Source organism: Camelus bactrianus, chromosome 4, assembly GCF_048773025.1.
Source record: "Camelus bactrianus isolate YW-2024 breed Bactrian camel chromosome 4, ASM4877302v1, whole genome shotgun sequence".
NCBI lineage: Eukaryota > Metazoa > Chordata > Mammalia > Artiodactyla > Camelidae > Camelus > Camelus bactrianus.
Genome location: NC_133542.1, coordinates 50,312,273 through 50,331,987, shown reverse-complemented (window position 1 = coordinate 50,331,987; position 19,715 = coordinate 50,312,273). Strand labels below are relative to the sequence as shown.

The window sequence follows — 19,715 nt, the reverse complement described above, 5'->3', positions numbered from 1 at the left end:
ACTCATAATCCATTATCCACCATGTCCATTTTCCTCTTTTAAAGAACAAGAAGATTTAAAAATACTTGCAAAGTTTTCTAGGAGGAGACTCCTTCCAGAGATTATAAGGTTTCCTCCATCTGTTTCAGCTGTCTTGACCACCACCTAATTGAAAGGCAATTCTTTCAGCTTCTTGCCTTTATCAAGTCTTTCCAAAGAGATTCATAAAAACAATTTCCTTTGCATTCACATTTCATCTATCTGAGTAATATTTATTAATTTACACTCACAAGCACCACTGGTATAAAAAACTTTAAAAACAAACACAACAGACTCTTGGTAAGCAGAGAAATCAAATGATAAACAGACAAACCAGAGCTAACCTACCTGGAGCATCTGTGGGCTGTGGGATTTGGACAGTATGATTTACTACAGGAATGTCTAATGCAGAATGTTAAAATCAAGTCCAGCAAAAAACCTGAATACACATTCTTCCAAGCAAGATATATAAATGGCCATTAAGCACATAAAAATGTGCTCAACATCATTAGTCATTAGGGAAATGCAAATCAAAACCACACTGATCCACAACTTCACACCAACTAGTATGACTATAATCAAAAAGACAGCTACTAGTGTTGGAGAGGATGTGGGAAAACTGGAACCCTCATACATTGCTGGGAAAAATCTAAAATCCAGCTGCTTTTGAAAATAGTTTGCCAATTCCCCACAATGTTAAGCAGAGTTAAACAAGAGGACTGAAAACATATGTCCATCCAAAAATTTGTACGTGAATGCTTATAGAGCATTATTCATAATAGCCAAAAAGTGGAAACAACTCAAGTGTCCATCAACTGATGGAAAAACCAAATGTGCTATGTATCATACAATGGAATATTACTCAACCATTAAAAGGAATAAAGTTCTGATACACACGATGACATGGATGACCCCTGAAAACATTATGTTAAGTGACAGCAGCCAATCACAAAAGGCCACATACTGTATGATTCCATTCATATGAAACATCCAAAACAGGCAGATCCACAGAGTCAGAAAGAAGATTAGTAGTTGTCAGGGGCTGAGGGGAGAAAGGATCACAGAGTCACTGTTAACAGAAATAGGATATTCTTTTTGGGGTGAAACCTTCTGGAATTAGACAGTGGTGATGGCTGTACAACTTTGTAAATATACAAAACACCACTTAACTGTACACCTTCAAAAAATTCCAGTGCTGTCAGGGTTCAATAAGTGTTTATTATTGAGGGAGATGGGGAAGGGGAAGAAAGCCCAGATGTATTCAATAGAAACTTCCTGCATATATTTATAAGAGGCTAATGAACCACTTTTGTTGGAATATAAGGCCCTTGAAGGCAGGGATGTTCTCTCATATATTTCCCTTAATATCTAACCTATTTGATTATAGTAAGTAGGTACTCAATCAATGTTCACTAAATAAATTATATTACACACCAAGGATCTAGAAGTATCTTGATCAAGATTTTACACTAATTAGGAAAAACCCACTTTTTATTCCCCAAAATCCTGAATTGCCACTAACAAGGCACTCCTCCTAATCTGAAGCTTAAATCATCCATTTATACAACTCTTACCACTATACTACAATCCATAGGACTGACTTTTAATTCCCATGATTTTTTTAAAACCTACTTCAAATCCACCTTATGTCTCTCACCAATGTGGCTTCTTGATCTCTCAGAATGTTTTTACACCTCTTTAACCCCATTCCCTAAGATAGCAATGTCTCACATGTTCAGCCTCATTTGTTCTTCTCAAATGAGGAGGACCATTATCATTATCTTCCCATTACAATTGAGAAAAAAGTGTCACTTTTAAGGTCACGTGGTCTCCTGGATTCAAAGTTCATCTTTCTTCACATAAATCATTTCCAAACTTTTTTCTCTTTGGATGAACATGGAGCTTTCTGATAAGTTAGACTTTAAAAAGAGTAAGTACAAATAAAAAAATATAAAACAAGACAATAAGTATAAAGTATAGAATGAGTGGAAAGCTGAGGCAAGAGGACATTTAAAAAAAAATAGGCTTGTTTAGAACAAGAGAGAAACAAAGGGCCTGCTGCTCAGGGAAGATGTAATATCAAGTGATGACAGGACAATGCAGACCCTTTGAGCTTCTTCTTTGCTTTACTAATGTTCACCAAGGGGCCTGATCTTCAAACGGGGAAAGGTAGAATCTGGAAAAGAGGGAGCTAACATCTAAGGTAAGTGGCATGGAAAGTGGACGGTAATGGAATAGAGAGCTAGTTCAAAAGAATTTGCTTTCTGATCCAAACAAATCACATTCTATGGTACTGAAAACACTTTTAGTTCTGACTGCTGATTACCTAAGCTATCTTGACAAGGTGCCAGAAGATCAGAAATAAAATAATGCATTCTCAGTTTTTGAAAAAGGAAATCCAGGAAGAGTATCTATGTAAAATTGCCACATACCCACTAAAAAACTCTAGAATGGGCAAATAAATTTTGGATCACAATAAAAAGAAAAAGCTACCATGGGCTCTTGATTAAGGCAGGCTCTACAACATTTGCTTTATGATAGGATTACTAAAATGGAAAAAGGAATGATACAGACCTATATATATCGATTCTAACAAGACAATCTGACAGAATCTTTTAATGATAGGCTGGTGAACAAAATGGAAAAATGTTGAACGGCAGAAGCTCAAAAATCTGTTAAACGCAACTTGGAGGATGCATAGCTGGTTAACATCTGGTTGATTAATGTATCAACATCAACCAACTTGGAAGGAAGTGTACAGTAAAACATCACAGAGTTTCATCCTTTGCCACTATCTAGGATCTAGGCAACTTCTATTAATTTAATAAAGCCGCACAGCTGCTCTTCACATTTACAAGGGCCACAAAGCTGTGAGTGACCCAACTCACACAGCCTGACAGGATCAGGCTCCAAACAGGTCAGAGGAGGCTGAAAAGATGGTCCAAAACCAAAACTGAAAATCAACAGGGAGTCAAGGCCAGCATTTAGATGTTAAAACACAAACATGTGAAGTAGTAAAGTTTTTGTGGAAAATACCTGGGTAATAAAAGCCACTAAAAAAAAAAATCTACACACAACCTCAAGCTGTATTAATAGATGTGTATGTCCAGACTGGAGTACTATGGTTCTCTAATTAATCAACCTTAAAAAATTTATTTTCCATATGAATTATTTGCAGACCGTCATCCTAGAGACAGTTATGACAAGAATCTACAAATATCATTTAGTTAAAACTCAGCTTTAGACCCAGAGTTATTCAAGTATATCTTGGCATTAGAAAATATTTTCTTTGATGAGCCTAATTTATTGGCGTTATATACAAAAACATCAATATATCCTTGAGACAGAAGGCTCAGATATTATTAAATCCAAATCCCTATTTTAATACAAAAAAAAAAAAAAAGAAACTAAGAAAAATTAAATAACTTGCTCCAAATCACACAGTTGCTTAGCAAGGGACATAATCCCCAAATTAGTTACTTTTTTCCACTCCATGTGGGTTTCCAGCCCTCTCTGTCCTTTCTTAAAACTTACACTATGCACTAAAGAGAAAGCATACACAAGAACATTCATCAACACACTTAATTTTGCTAAGGACAAATTAGCTCAGCAAGAACAAATAACCAAAGCACATTAGCCAGTAAAATATTTTGACATGGTGTGATCATTTACAAATTTGATAACCAATATTTATTATAAAAAGGCACTCTAATATACAAATGGTTTTTATTCTTAACCATTAAAGTGTGATTATTTATTAAAGTCTTATCCCATATTCCACTTAACGTTAGAAAAATAAAATAAAAGTTATTGCACGGATGGAAAAGGTTTTAATGGACATGCCATTGTTTACTGGACTCATAACCCCTCCCCTATCATAAAACATTATGAAAATTATTAAAAGATTTTAGATCTTCAAACCTAAACAGTAGGCCAAAGGTCTTCTTCATTTAGGGTAAGCATCTGAGGCCCTCTTGTCTCCTCACTACCCCAGAAACAATGCCCCTTCAAGAGCCCTTTGGTTACAAAGGTTGTCTGACAGGCGCACTAGTGGATTCCCAGAGGCCTGATGTCCATCCTCCCTCCCCCTGTCCCCCCTTTCCCCACCCACCTTGGTTTAAAGAAAGCAACTGGAGAATGAGAATTGATAAAAGGGCAAGTTAGCAAGGCTATGGCTTATGATCACTAGCATCTGCTAGGCCAGCTCCACCAGGACCTACCCTCGCCTAAATGAGACCAGGAAGCCTCTCCTAGCCCCAGGGCTCCTCTGGGACCCGTGGTGAAAGGAAGAGGGAACTTTACAGGCGGGATACCCTTCTCCCCAGTCTCAACCATTAGAGCTCCAGCAAGCTCTTTGTTTCCAACAGCTGGGGGGGGGGGGGACGGCCTTGGGGAGAGGGGAGAGGTCACTCCCTTGCTCCCATTGCTGCCAATCTCCAGGCCCTCCTGCAAAACATACAAACGCACACACAGAATCATTCCCTTGGAACTGGTTGTCTCTTTCCACACCACCTTAACCCGTGTCACACCTTGCTACACAGAGACACACCGTAAGACATAATTACCTCTTTCTACTACCCAAACCCTACACAGGATGATTCCCTAGCCAACCTCCTTCTGAGACGACACAAACAGGGTTCACTCCAGGATCCCCATCCTTCCTCCTCAATGCATAACCCCGGAACATCCCTGAGCCCCAGGCTTCACTCATAACAACACACACACACAAAAAAACAGACGGTCACTTCCTGAACCCTAGGACTTTCCCTGCTCGAAACCACAGACCTGGGGCCACTCCAAGCCCCCGCGCCCACCTCTCCACACACACACACACACACACACACAGAGTCACTACATCGTCAATCTGCATCCTCTGGGCCACCCATTCCCTTTACCCACAGGACCCCTCTGAGACCCGAGTGCCCTAAGAACCTCCCCAGTACACGGTCACTCTCCTGGTCCCTCACCGTCACACATACAACAGAAAATCCCTGCCGGGGGCCGCCCTCCCTCCCCTGAGCCTTCACAACACAAACACGCGCTCCCGCGTGCACACCCACGATCATACCGGGAGCCCCGGCGGGCTACCTCCCCGTTGCCGGCCGGGCCTCAACACCTCCCAACACGCCGGCCGCCCGCACCCAGTCACTTGGCACAAGGATGCACGCACAGCCACTCCCCGGCCCCACGCCGGTCTTCAAGCACCGCGCGCTCGCCCCCTACCCTCCGCCCTCGACCACCCTTGGCCCCGCTCCCGGGACCCCCACGCCGGGGCCTGTTCCAACCCGGTCGCTGGGACCGGGAGGGAGGCGGCGCCCGAGCGGAGGGAGGTTGAGGCTGCAGGGGCGCGCTCTGGCCGGTCCTACCTGAGCAGTTGATGCTCTTGCCTTTGCCGCCGGGACAGTCCCCGCCGCCGCCTCCACCACCCGGAGGCTGGTTGGACGCGCGGCTCCCAGGCAGCGAGAAGGCGAAGAGCAGAAGCACCGAAGTGTAGCAGCAGAAGGCGAGCGGGGGCGCGGCCGGCAGCCGAAGCGGCGCCTCAGCGGCCGCGGCGCCCATGACTGGCGCCCCTGGACGGCGGGAAGCGCAGGGAGCCGCAGGCCCGGGGCATCCAGCCGCGCGCCGGGAGCCCCGCCGCTGCCTCGGCGCCTCCTAGCAGCCGCGCCGCTGCGCCCGGGAGCGGCCCCTCAGCATCCCCGTCCCACCCGCAGCGCCCGCCAGGCCCCGGCCCGCCGCGCTCGGGACGGAGTCGCAGGGTCGGACCGTGTGCGAGGGGCGGGTGCGCGCGAAGGTGCGAGCCCGCGTGGGGAAGACCGACGCCGGGGGACGAGCGGGCGGGCGGGCGCGCGCGCGCGCGCGGCGGGCGGGGGTCGCGGGCTGGGGGCAGGCCCAGCCCCTCGCTCGCCTCCTCGCCTTCCCTTTGTGTCCGCGGCCGTCGCCGCCGCGTCACAAAGACCCCGGCCCGCCCGGTGAGGGGCGCGTGACAGAGCCGCGGGCGGGAGGGGTGGCTGCGACCCCGCCCCGCGCACACCCCTAGCGCCCGCGCCGGCAGCTCCGCCCCCGCCCGCGGCCGGCGCCGCCTCCAGGGGAGCTATTGTTCCTGCCGCGGGGCCGGAGCTCAGGGGGCGGGGGGACGCGGCAGCCGTTCGGTCCGGCCTCGGGGGGCTGGCTGGCGCCGAGGAGGCTCCGAAGGCAGTACCCTAACAGACATTTTTGCCGCCCTTTGTAAGCATTTTTGAAGCGTTTCCTTGGCCCAAAAGCGGGCTGAAAAAGGGCAGGTGGTCTACTGTATAGCTATTTTCTAGGTGAAGAAACAGCCGCGGAGAAGTGAAGGTGACTTGTCCAAGGTCACCTACGAGGAGACGGGCAGGACCGGAACTGGATCTCAAGTTCTGACTTCAGCTCTGTAGTTTTTAGAGATGGGAGTAAATGGCTAAATTACTCCGATCCTCACCCCTTTTCCCTATTCTCTTCCCACAAACGCCAACTGAATTTAAAATAGTTTTTTAAACTCTATATTGCCCTCTACCACTAATAATAGCTAATGTTTAGATGCCGTTTGCTATATACAAGACCTGGACACAGCTCTTTACGTGAATTCTCTCCAGTTCTTTTTTACAGCCCAACAAGGGATTTTCATTCTCATCCCCATTCTACAGAGGAGGAGGTTGGGACCCGAAGAGGTAAAGTGATATGACTCCCAATCCAGTGCTCTTTCTACCATGTGGTGCCAAGTGAGACCCAGCAACAGGCGGTAAGATTATGGACTGAACTGTTTGAAATTCCTCTGTTTTTGTTTTTGTTTTTTTTTCATTCTATTATGCTGCCTCTCACCTCGGATGGAATTTTTAAATCTCACTAAAAAAACTGATAAATTTGACTCATAAAATGTTTCAAACGTGTGAAAAGCCACAACAGGCAAAGCCACATTAGGGATCATACCCTCAATGTAAATAGGAGATAGTATTCTTAATACAAATAAGTAATGTAAATCAGGAAGAAAAACTTGATATAATGGGAAAATGGGAAGCTGACTTTTCTTATTCACATAAAATACAAGCAATAAGTATGTGAAAAGATATTTAAACTCACTAATAGTAAAAGACAGATTTAAACTCACATAGTAAAAGACAGATTAAAACTCAAGATTTTCTTTCTTGTTGATGACTAACAAAGAGTTAAAAGAAATGACAAAACTAAGCACTATAAATTTATATGTTTGGGGAGGGCAATTTGACTATGTATCAAAAACCTTTAAAATATTTATCCTTTAATCTAGCAATTCCATGTATTGGAATTTTTCCTAAAGAAATAATTGGACAGGTGCACAAAATGTATATATAGATATTCATCACAGCCTTTTTATAAGAATAAATATAATCTAAATGTCCATCTGTGGGAACTAAAGTATGGTACCTCTTTGTACAATGAAGTATGCAGCTTTAATAATGATGATTAGATTAGTGTTTACTGACATGATAAAAGGATACTACTGATTATGTATAAGAAAATCCTATTTTTCTAAAATAGGTGTGTGTGTACACATCTGCAGGGAAAAAAAGTCCAGAAGCATATACAGAAATACATTAGCAGTGACTATCTCTGGAAGATGGGCTTATGAATAAAAGATCCCTGTCCTTTATAATTTTCTGAATTGTCCAAATTTTTTTCAATGAAAATGTTTTCTATCACTTTCAAAAGCAATTTCCTTTTAAATTAGCCTTTCATCATGCTTTCTATATAAATGCACCTTTATAACATTTTATTAAGGATTGATTCAAACCTCTAAACTGTGCAGTGGCCTGGCAATTGTTCCAGCTAAAATTCAGCTGGCTTCCAAATCAGGTGTGATCTCGGGTTCCTGACTGCCAAGCCACAGCTGAAAGCTCCTCCTCAGACCATTCCATCAGCAGCCTCTCAGCTAAGCTTGACCTCCTCAATGCTTCTTTCCTGCCTTGTGTTTTGGTTCTCCCAACCCCAGTATTTTGCCTTTCATTTTCATCTGATGGCTAACCATAGGCCAGGCAGAAATAATAAGAGGAGACTATCCTTAAATAAAAAGCAAAATCTCTATGGCCATAAGTCAGAGATAATTCACTTCTGCATCTTTTTCCAAACCAGGTAAGAAAAATTCGACACAGATTTCTCAAAAGTTTTCAAATTCAAAAGGACTCTACTTCAGAAACAGGAGTTCTCTGGCTTCAGTCATCCAATCTCAGAGAGGAAAAAAGATCTTAGGAGGTACAAACTGCCATGTATAAAATAAATAAGCTACAAGGATATATTGTACAGCACAGGGAATATAGCCAACATTTTAGAATAACTTTAAATAAAGTATAATCTATAAAAATTTTGAATCCCTATGTTATATACCTGAAACTAATACTGTAAATCAGCTATACCTCAATAAAATTTTTTAAGTAAAAATAAAAAATCTTAGTGGTCATCTAATAGAACCCCCATTACATGCTTTAATATTGGTGACCCCAAAAGGTCAGATAGTATAAGAGTGTGGGGCTCACTACATAAAAACCACCCAGAGAGTTTTAAAAGAATGAATTTCTGAATACCACGCCAGACATTCAAGTATCCCTTATTTTTATTTTCATGTTCTCTAAGTAACTCAGATGCATTGCCAGTTTTGGAAACCCCTGGCCTAACCTTATCAGTCAGCTATTGCTCCATAGCAAACAACCACAAAATGTCAGCAACATGCCATAATAAACATTCATTTCTCACATGTCTGGGGATTGACTATCTGTAGGCTTGGCTGGATGGCTCTGCTCTAAACTGCCGGTTCAGCGGGGTGTGGCTCCTGTGTGTAGATTGAGTTCTGTTCTTCTGCAGGAATATTCCCTTTGGGGCCCCAGCTGAAGGAGCAGCACCTACCAAGGAGGAACTCTTTTCACGGAGGTGGCAGTGGTGCAAGGGACTTGCCCACCTGTGCAAACGCTTTTCACACCCCTGTTTGTATATGTCTGCTAACATCCCAGGGGCTAAAGCGAGTATCATAGCTGAGTCCAAAGACAAAGAAGTAGAGAAGTCTATTCTTATGGAGGTAAGAGCCAGTGAATATGGAATGAATATTTCTTAATAATCTATCAGCGACCCTATGCTTGAACACCATTAGTTACGCTCTATCAGAATGTTTTCAGTTCCAAGTAACAGAAAAACCTCACCCAAATTAGCTTAAACAAGAAAAGACTTACTAGCTCAGGTTTAAAAAAAATAAAGCCAGAAGTAGTACCTTCGCCTGAATTGGTTTTATTCTCAGTAAAGCTTCACTCATGGAAAACATTGCATTCCTTCAAGAAATCTCTATGAGCATCAGGATGCATGCTAAGCATCACAGCAGCCTCAGGGGCAAGAGATAGTCCCACCTGGCTGTCGGCAGGGATGGGAATAGGGCAGCAGGGGGAGACATCTAAAAATTTATTCATTACAACTCAATGTGATAAACACTAAATAGAAATGGAGGGGGTAGTGGGCCGGGGGAACAGTAGTAAATGGCAAATCCTACTTCACACTTCCTGCCCAGCCAAAATTCTGGCTTTTCTGGACCTCCTGCTGGAGGGTCTAGCAGCATAATGAAGCCGTGATAAGTGGTAATGAGACACTCTGGGACTGACAAATTGGCCCTGGTAGGAGAGAATCACAGTACTTGAGTTCAGTCCAGAAATACTGGAATGATTTATGGTGTAGCACCGGTGTAATTGTGAGACTGACCTCTGGCCCATCTTGAGAAATTGGACCCCACTTCCTAGAGAGAGGGGTCTTTTTTAAAAAAATGGGAAGAGTGGATAATGTCATTCATTCATTCATTCAGCAGATTTATACTGAAGGTCTACTCCTAGTCCCTGAAAATACAGTGATGAGTACAACAGGCCTGCATAATGGGGACAGAGAACAAGGTCAAGTTGTTTTAAACTTCATTCGAGAAACATTTACTGAGCACCTACTCTGATCTGTATACTGAGAGATAATCTACATGCTGAGAAACTGCAGTGAACAAAATGAAGTCTCTGCATCTCATAGAACTTATAGCCTAGTAGGGGAGACCCCATAATAATATTGGAAGACAATAATTGTTGGGTTGAGCCATAACAATGGTAACTATAATTCACTGAAGACCTGCTACATCCCAGATACTGCCAGGCACTTCATATTTGTTGTCACTAATCTTCCCACCTACACTGTTAGTAGGTACTGGTTCCATTTTGTAGATGAAGAAACTGAGGCTCATGAGATTAAGTGAACTACCTAAACCACGAAGCTAGGAAGTTGGAGTCACCTGGCCCCATTGACTCCAAAGCCTCATCACATCCTGCAGCAGCATCACCTGACATAAGATAGAGCAAAGATTGGCACCATTAGGACTACAGCCACCAAGGAGTGTGCACTAGCCATCCTGAACCCTTTTGTTGGGACTTCTTGTGATTACATGCAGGGATTATTGTGATTACATTGCTTGTAATTACAACTCTGGTTGAATGCACCATTATTGTTACCCACATCGCCTTAATGGTCCTCAATTACGTAGATGGGCAAAAGCCAAGGAGGCAAGGGTTACAGATATCTGAACAAAAAGTGCTATGGGAATCCAACAAGGTAGCTTCACTCTGCCTGGAGGAGAGCAGGCTTCACCGCTATAATTCTGTCAATTTGAAAGGCTTCTCACCCAAACAGTCCCTGTGAGTGGGTAGACAGACTGAGGAGGCATCTCTGGGTTTTTCCTGCAGGTCTTCTTGTCATTCAATTGTTCGGTATTGCTCTGAATACAAAATTAAGATCTTTTCCATCTTTCAGCAAATGGAAATTTTCAGCTGCAATTCAGAAAGTTCTCCAAGGGTTTAACTCATAAAGGAATGTACCAAAGAACTAGCTTCTCTGACAAAGACAATCACATATAAATTGTAGTGTGAGGTATAGCATAGTAATTAAGAGTGTAAGCTCTGGAACTAAACCATCTGGTTTTGCATCTTAATTCTGCCACTTGCTAGCTTAATGACCTTGGGCAAGTTACTTCAGTCCTCTGTGCCTCAGTTTCATAATCTGTAACATGGAGATAAAATTTTTATTTGCTTCATAGAGTTATTGTAAGGATAAAATGGGTTTTGTAGGTGAAGTGCTGAGAACAATGCTTATTTCATTGCAAGTATTCAACAAATAATTGGCTAGAAGTAGTAGCATAATAAGCAAATAAAAGTTAGCTATTATGAGTGGCAGTAGCCATTAACTGCATTAGTATACCAGGCTAAGAGCTCCACATGTATTATCTAATGTAATGCTCTCAAAAACCCAATGAGGAAGGTGCTATTATTAACCTCATTCTGTAGATGAGAAAACTGAGGTTTGGAGAAGTTAATTATTTGTCCCACGTTACACAGCTAGTGGGCAGCAGGACCGGGACTCAAAGCAAGGTCTATCTGACTCCAAAGCCTCTGGTCACCCTAAGAGTTAAAGGTGGCAGTCTTTAAAGAGCTCATCTGAGCCGGCTAGCTACAAAAGAGACTGCAGGAGGGCAGTCTGGTGACTGGCAGGGCCAGCTAAGGTACTGGAAGGGAAGGTTGTAACAACCAGCCAGGTGGGTCAAAGGGGAGAGACACGAGGTTACAGGCAAGAGCCTGGGAACTTGAGAATGGTATCCATTGGGCTAAGAATCATGAAAGAGAAAGAAAGCAAGGAGTTAAATACACAGAGGAATTAGAGTGAGTTGAATGGAGCTAAATAATTCTATTTCACCACTGTGTATGTTTAAGTATGTCAGCTTGACTCTGTATGTACACATATGTACTGAGCATATGTCATTTGCCTGTGTGTATATATGTAATGAGTGTATCAGCTTGCCTCTGTACATATGCATAAGTGCCAAGCATATGTCCTTTTCCTCTCTGTGTACACATGGAAGGAATGAGTATGTATAAGGTTGCCTCCATGAGACTGTATATGCATGCGTATTTGAGTGTGACAGCTGGGCCCTGGGTTTGTATGAGCACATTTACATGTATCCATGCACACATTACTGTACAGAGCAACTCCTCTGTATGTGTACATGTAAGCTTAAATTGAGTCAGTGGTTTTCTACCTACTCTCCCTTGGCAACCAGTTGAAAATTATTCCCTATAGTCTGATTGCCTCAGCACTCAGCATCAGGGTCAATGTAGTTAGACTTGGCACTTCATCTGGGTTCCTAATTAAGGGAGTTGTAAAGGTGACAGAGCAAGACCACGTTCTATAGCTGCTTCTCTCAAAGCAGAACAATAGTGCTGAGACTCTGGGCAGCTCTCATCGTGGTGGCTTCAACAACAATGGGGGCAGGGGCAGGGCAGGGCATGGAGAGTGGTGACAGTAGCACCATTCATCCAACAGTACTTCGAGATTGCCCATTACGTGCCAGGCAACCGTGTTAGGCAGTGAGGGTGCAGAGGTGACCAGATAGACACAGTCCCTGTCCTACAGTCTAACAGGGAGTCAGACTTTAAGCAGTTATAATTATGAAGGGTTTTGCAAAGGATGTGTGAAAGCATCAGATGGGGACCCCTAATGTCCTTAGGGCTGGATCCTAGTATCAAGGAAAGCTCTCGCTAAGAAGTGATATTTAAGCTATGGCTGGAAGACTGATGAAGAGTTAGAGGCAGGTAGAGAGGGAACAGTATGAAGAAAGTCAGCATGTAAAAATGATAAAGAATGATAAAGTTTAAGAAACAGAGAAAAGACAGCTGTGGTTGAAGCCTGGAGAGCAAGGAAGCAAATGACACAAAGGATGAAGTTACAGACCAAAGCACACAGGGCCTTTTAAGCCATGATAGGGATTCAGACTTGACCCTAAGATTATGAACAGGGAATAACCTGCTCAGATTTGTGTTTTTAAAAGATTACTTAGTTAAATATATGAAACATGTATGTTAATTATATCTCAGTGATGCTGTTGAAAGAAATCACTTGAGCTGCAGTGTGCAGAATGGATTGACTGGAAAGGCAAAATGTTCCCAAGAAAACCAGGACAGAGCTGCAGCAGTCTGGGTGAGTGACGGGGTTGGCTTGAACTAGGGAAGATGGGGACAAGTAAGTGAATTAGAGAGATTAAGGAGGTAAAATTAACAGAATTTGGGGACTGACTAGGTATGGGAGCTGAGGGAGAGGAAGTATCAAGCCAGGGTCATCCCTAGGTTCAAGGACATTTACTAAAATAGCCATCCCTGGAGAAGAAGCAGGTTTGGAGAGAGGATGATGAGTTCAGCTGCAGGCACATTGAGTTTGAGGGGGCCAGTGAGCATCTGTACTGAGCCATCCAGTAGCAGTTGGATTTATAAATCTGGTGGTCGTAAGAGATTTACACTGGATACTAAGTGTGGGAGTCATCAGAGGAAAAATTAAACTCATGGAGGTGGATATGATGACTTGAAAGTGTGCAAGATAAGTGTTGACCCCTGAACAACATACGTTTGAACTGTAAACATACGTTTACATACATTTGAACTCTCTTAAGAAAGTTTTTTTAAATAGGTTAAGTTTTTTTCAGTAAATACGTATTAAAGAAATACACCATATGAGGTTAGTTGAATCCCTGGATGCAGAACTGTGAATACAGAGGGTCAACTGTAAAGTAATACTTGGATTGTCAACTGTGAGGAGGGTTGGTCCCCCTAACCCCAGTGTTGTTCAAGGATCACCTGTACTGTGAAATTAGAAGAGGGCCTAGGCTGAAGCCCTGAGGAACTCCAATGGAGGGAACTGTGAAAGAACTGCCAGAAAATTAAGAGGAAAACCAGGAAAGAATGGGGTCACAGTGACCAAGGAACAAAAGTGTTTTAAGAAGGAGGACATGGTCAACTGGTCAAATACTGCTAACAGGTCAAGGAGGATGAGTGCTGAATAACGTCTAATGGATATAGTCACTTGAAGTCATCAGTGATCTTAGCAAGAGCCGTTTGGTAAAGTGGTTGGGGCAGGATCCAGGCTGGAGCCTTCTGAGACATGAGTAGGAAAGAGGAAGTGGAGACACAACATTTGGACAGCTTGGCTGTGAAGACAGGAAGAGAAACAAAGCTAGAGGTGACTGGGTGGAGGATGGACTTTTTGAGATGAGACTGTAAAATATTTAAACAATGATGACAAAGAGCCTGGGCTGGGGGAGTTGACTATACAAGACAGGAAAAAGGATAATCAGCAGTGTAAGATTCTCGAGAAAACAAGGAGGGATGGAATTCAAAGCACAGATGGAGGGACTCACTTTTGAGAGATGGTTTCTTCTTTGTTACAGGAGGGAAGGTACAGGGAATGGAGGCTGACGCAGAGGGGTGTAGATATGCTGTTGAAATACTGAGGAAGTTCCTGGATCTCAGCTTCAATGTTGTCTGAAGAGAAAGAGGGGGTAGGATGGAGTGGAGATGGTGGGGGAGGGGCTGCATCAAAAGGTGGCTTAAGGTGGCTTTAGCTCCACTATAATCTCCATCAGCTCTCTCTTTGACCTTCCATCCCAATCTTCATTACCATCTTTGTTGTGAGCAGGTGCATTCTCTCAATCTTACGTAAAAAGTTACTTTAAAAAAACAAATGACCTATGACATGCAACATATACAACAGATACCACCTCAAATCAAGTGCCCTGACCCCTCCCTTTCAACCAGATTGTTGCCCCAAGTCCCAACTACACAGAAATTTGAGGTCAGATGTAAGAAAGGTGGGGAAAATTTGAAGTGGTCATTGATGATTAGGGGAGAGAAAGCACATGATTTTCCCCAGTAGAGCTCAGAAGAGATGGACAGCACCAGAGGCAGAGACACCACAGATACCCTGGAGCAGGGGTGCTTAGGAGAAGGAAGTCAGGAGTCCTTTCTCTCAGGTGGGCATTTATCAGCATTGGGGAAAAAACAACCCCTCCTTCTGCTCACCTCTGGCTCAGGAGTTCTAAGGGAGATGGCCCCTTAAGAAAGTTGGAACAAGGTGGACCCTGGCTTTCTGAGTAGCCAGTGTGACTTGAAGTGACCTAAATTCAGATGTTCTCTAATCTGGCATACCTTCTTTCCATATAAACGCTGGCAAATGGTCCAGGCTGATTTAATCACCATTTTGCATTCCCCATGAAATAACTGATTTGAATAATGATCATCAATGGATGCTAATACCATAGGGTGAAACGTCACAGTATTAAAGTATCACCCCACGGATAACTTATTAACTATGAGTGAAAAGAAAACACTTTAAAATGGAGAGAGCTAGCAGATACTGCCTTCATCAAATTTAGTCTCACCAATGATGGGGCAGCTTTCAACCACGTGGCTCCTGAAATGATACATGACGTTACCTACAAGATAATCTTGCCAAAGAAGTTTAACCTGAATCTAATCACAAACCAAGTAAATCCAGAATGTAGGCATATTGACAAGGCCTAGACTTTAAAAGAAATTTAATGTCGTGAAAAACAACAAAGGAGAGAGGTTTGTTCTAGATTAAGTTAGACTAAAGAGACAAAACAACCAAATAACCAATAAACTTTGATTGGATCTGAGAAAATAAACAGCAAATAAAAGACATTCTTAAGACACCTGGAGAAGTTTGAATGTAGATGATATTACTGAGTTAATATTAATTTTCTTTGGTGTGATAATAGGATTGTGGTAATGTAGGAGAATGTTCTTATCCTCAGTACATGCATGCTAAAGAATTTAGGGTGAAGTGTCATAAAGCCTGCAACTTTCAAGTGGTTGAAAGAGAGAGAAAAGCAAACTGTTAACAATGGTGAATCTAGGTGAAGGATAAAAAAAAAAGGATTTTTTAAAAATTCAGTGCAGTCTATTGCATTACTTCAAACATTTTTTTTGCAATGACCTTGAATAGCTTTATGCTTATAAGCATAAACTGTGCTTCGTAATATGCTAAATTAGATTGAAATCTTTAAAAGCATCATAGCAAGAAAATTGCTCTGCAAAGCTTTTTAGACATAAAAGAACTTCTAATTTGTGTAGGAGTGTAAGTGAAGATTTGGTAAAGTGGGAGAGAGAGCCACGAAATAATAGCAAGAAAACTTTCTGGGAGTCGGAAGACCTTTTGGGTCTAGCACTTAACCACTGGAGATGTCAGTTTCCTCATCAGCAAAGTGGGGCTAATGGCACTACCTTCATCATTTTGATGTACAGGTACAGGAGACACAGGATATGAAAAAACTTTATAAACTGGAAATGGGAACAGAAGTCAAGTGATTTTTGTTATCGTGCTATGGTGATGTCCTGTTAGCAGGGGTCCTTGAACTTTATTATACCTAACAAGCCATCGGGAAGCTTGTTGAAAGTATAGATTCCCAGTCCTGACCTCAGAGATTCTGATTTCAATAGGCCTGGGTAGGCGCCTAGAATTTGCTGTGGAAAAGCACCACATATTCTCTGGTGCAAGATATCTGAAACACCTAGAGAGCTGCTGTGGAGAGCACTGTGATCTAGAATCCCTGCTCCTCAATGTCTGGTCCATGGACCAGTGACATCACTAGCACCTAGAAGCTTGTTAGGAATGCAAAATCTGGTCCTACTCCAGACTTACCTAGTCGGAATCTGCATTTTTAGTAAGATGCCCACGTGGGGAAATTAATACCTGAGAAACACTAAATGGCAAGACTGAGTGATGACCTTTCTTTTTTGCCCTGGTCACTGATTCTCAGCTTGCTGTCAGATGGAATCGGGGTACCACCTTTGCGGTTGCTGATATCTTTAACCTCATTTAGCTCTTCTCTCTGCTTCTCTTTGTTTCTGGCTCATCAGTCCTAGCAGGTCTTGATAAACATAACCAGTTATAAACAAATCAAAGCATACTAACTTGGGATCTAAATCCAGTTAAGTGAGGGATGTGATTTTAGTCTTCCTTTTTATTGTGGTGAAATAACATAAAATTTACCATCTTAGCCACTTTTAAGTGTAACGTTCAGTGACATTAAGTACATTCACATTGTTGTGCAACCATCTCCATAACTTTGGGTATGTGATTTTGAACAAGTCACTTAACCTCCAAGCTTCATTTCATTATCTTTATAAAATATGAATCACATTACCTATTCCTCCAGATTATTTTAAGAATAAAATGAAATAATAAATGAACATGCTTAAGACTCATAGAATATATTCAATAAATGCTAACTTCCTTCCACTTGAAGTAGTTTTTTCAGGCATCCCTGGATATTTACAACAGATATTGTCAACTGATAGGAATTTTAAAAGCATATACAAAAATCTATATATTCTGGGCACATTATTGCCTTTTAGAACAGGGCAATTTGGAAAATAGAAGTATTCTATAATCTATAGAATTGGACAATTTAAAAGAGCAAAAGTAAACAGCAGCCAATTATTGGGAAATTGTTAGAAAAATTACATTTTGGGAAGCAACAACCTTTCTGTGCCCATTATATAGAAATTCTTGAATTGCTTATATTTAAACTTTTATAAACAGTTTAAGTACAATCATTACGCTAATATCAATAACTTTCACAAATGGCACTTTCAACCTTGGGGCTGATCCACTTGGATGCATCATTTGAATCCCATTTATGTACACATTATCTTGTAAGGAGAAGGCTAAATTGAAAACTCGGGTTACATGCACTAAATTGAAAAAAAATAGTTTAACTTCAGAATTAGACTAATGAGAATGGGGAAGGGAATTTAGAGTTCCTCTCCTTCGACACCCTTATTTTATAAACAAGGAAATTGAATTAAAATAGAGTGATGAGTTATCAGCAAAGCTGGAACCAGAGTCCAGGTTACAGGAGTGCATCCTGATATCACTGGACCTTGAAGGATGGGTGACACTTCGGCAGCATAGGTGATGGGAAGAGGTTGTAGAGAGGCTGAGAGCACTCCAGGTAGAGGGATCAGCAGAAGTAATTTCACACAGCCTGGCTCTGAAACCGAGAGATGATGAGTGTGTTTAGGGATGTTTACGGAGTGCAGAGGCTGGAAGGAGAGATTAAGATGAAGTTTTGTGATGGGAGAAGAGAGTCTTGGACTGTCTTGTAACACAGAATATCAGAAGAAAGGTTTAGGGATTTGGGGGGGGAGTTGATTTTATAGTTTATGTGTCCCTTTCTTATTTGTATTCTTATATAATCATTATAGCAATCTTGGAAAGTAGGTATTTTACAGATGATGGTCTAATACTCAAGAGCCCATGCTCTTTGCAAAGCAAAGATTTGAACTCAGGCTCTGAACAGAAAGGCTATCTATTCTGATTTTAAAAGCATGAGCTCCAGAGCCAGGCACTTGGGTTCAAATCTCTCTGGACCCTAAGAAGCCATGTGACCTTAAGAGAGAAGAGTAAGTCTAAAACTTACAGTTTTTGTGCCAGGCTCTATTCTAAATATATACAACAAAATACTTATTACTCATTTAATCCAACATCTCTATGACATATATTCTATTATTATCACTGTTTAAAAGCCTCCCTCCTCCAAAAAAAAAAAAAAGAGCAAGAAGAGGGAACAGGGATGCATTCCCCTCTAGAGTCTCTGTTCCTCAGTTTATAATAGAGTCTCAACTCCTTGGGATCCCTCTCGTTGCCTGCCCACTTGTGACATTGTGGTAGATGAGATAATTGCTCAAAATATTCACATCCTCCCCTCACCTTCTTCGGAGGCGTCTATTCTTCCCTGTGTCTTCTGGATCAGTCACATGACTTGCCCTGGCCAAGGAGATATTAGCAGGTTTGACATTGAAACTTGAAAAATATATGCTTCTACAGGAGGGCTTGCCCTCTCCTACTTCTCCCATCTACAGTGAGAAGGGCTTCCCCTGGATAGCTCCTGCCCCCTCAGTCTGGGGCTCAGAGTGACCACATGAGAGCAGATCTGCCCCAGCGGCCCCCCAGATTTCCCAGTGGCTGAATGACTGGAGTGACTACCCTCCATTAATGCAGAAAGTGTAGTCCCAGCCCATCCAAAGACACTCTCTGACACTCAAGGATACAAATCTAGATACACATGCACCTCACCAGTGGAAGACCAGCCTGAGTTTCCTTTTTGGTCACTCTAGAAGCTAAGCCAGATAATGAGACAAAAAGGAACTGGAAATTTTTTCTGCTGCTACTTACAGTATTTCCACTATAACAAGTGTCCTTTTCATTAAAAATAACCACATTCTTTTAAATAACAGGGCTTGGAATTTTTCCCCAACAAACCCATAAAAGAGAAAACTCAAAACCAGAACCTAATTAAATCTCTTAGCAGTCAGCAGGAGTTAAGAAAGGGAGCCCAAGTTTATGGCTGGAGAACCCCCCCAACTCTGATGGACATCCATGGTGAGTCTGCCCCCTGCCCCCCTTTGGCAGTGCTATGAGGATATTTTGCAAGTGAAACGAGCTGCGATCCTCTGACTTACAAGTAGCAGGATCACCATTCTGTCCATTCTAATCAGCGGCAAGAGTGAAAGAACCTTCACGCACAATCTGGGCATCTGGATAATATAGAAATTGAAGTTTTCCACCTAATGATGATAAACTGCACTGTTAGGTTAATAATCAGCTTGCAAACCCAACTATTATATCAGGTAATGGAGGCTCAATAGATATGTTCTTTAAAAATCTTCCATAAATCACTCTTCTATAATTGAATCTCATTCGAAATGAACCAAAGGGCTGTTTAAGGAAATGCCATGTTGAAAATTTTCACTCACAAAAAAATCACACCCTTGTATCTGCTATGGAAATCCTCTATA

The 19,715-nt window shown here is 42.3% G+C and overlaps 1 protein-coding gene across 1 annotated transcript in view; it reads right to left on the bottom strand.

Annotated features, from left to right (window-relative positions):
• Positions 1-5,988, bottom strand: part of TMEFF1 (transmembrane protein with EGF like and two follistatin like domains 1) — a 71,738-nt gene extending 65,750 nt beyond the window's left edge. Inside the window, exon 1 of the mRNA XM_074361910.1 lies at positions 5,385-5,988. Coding sequence (XP_074218011.1) covers positions 5,385-5,577 — 193 coding nt within the window. The 5' untranslated portion in view covers positions 5,578-5,988. The remainder of the gene's footprint in view (positions 1-5,384) is intronic.
• Between the last annotated feature and the right edge of the window lie 13,727 nt (positions 5,989-19,715).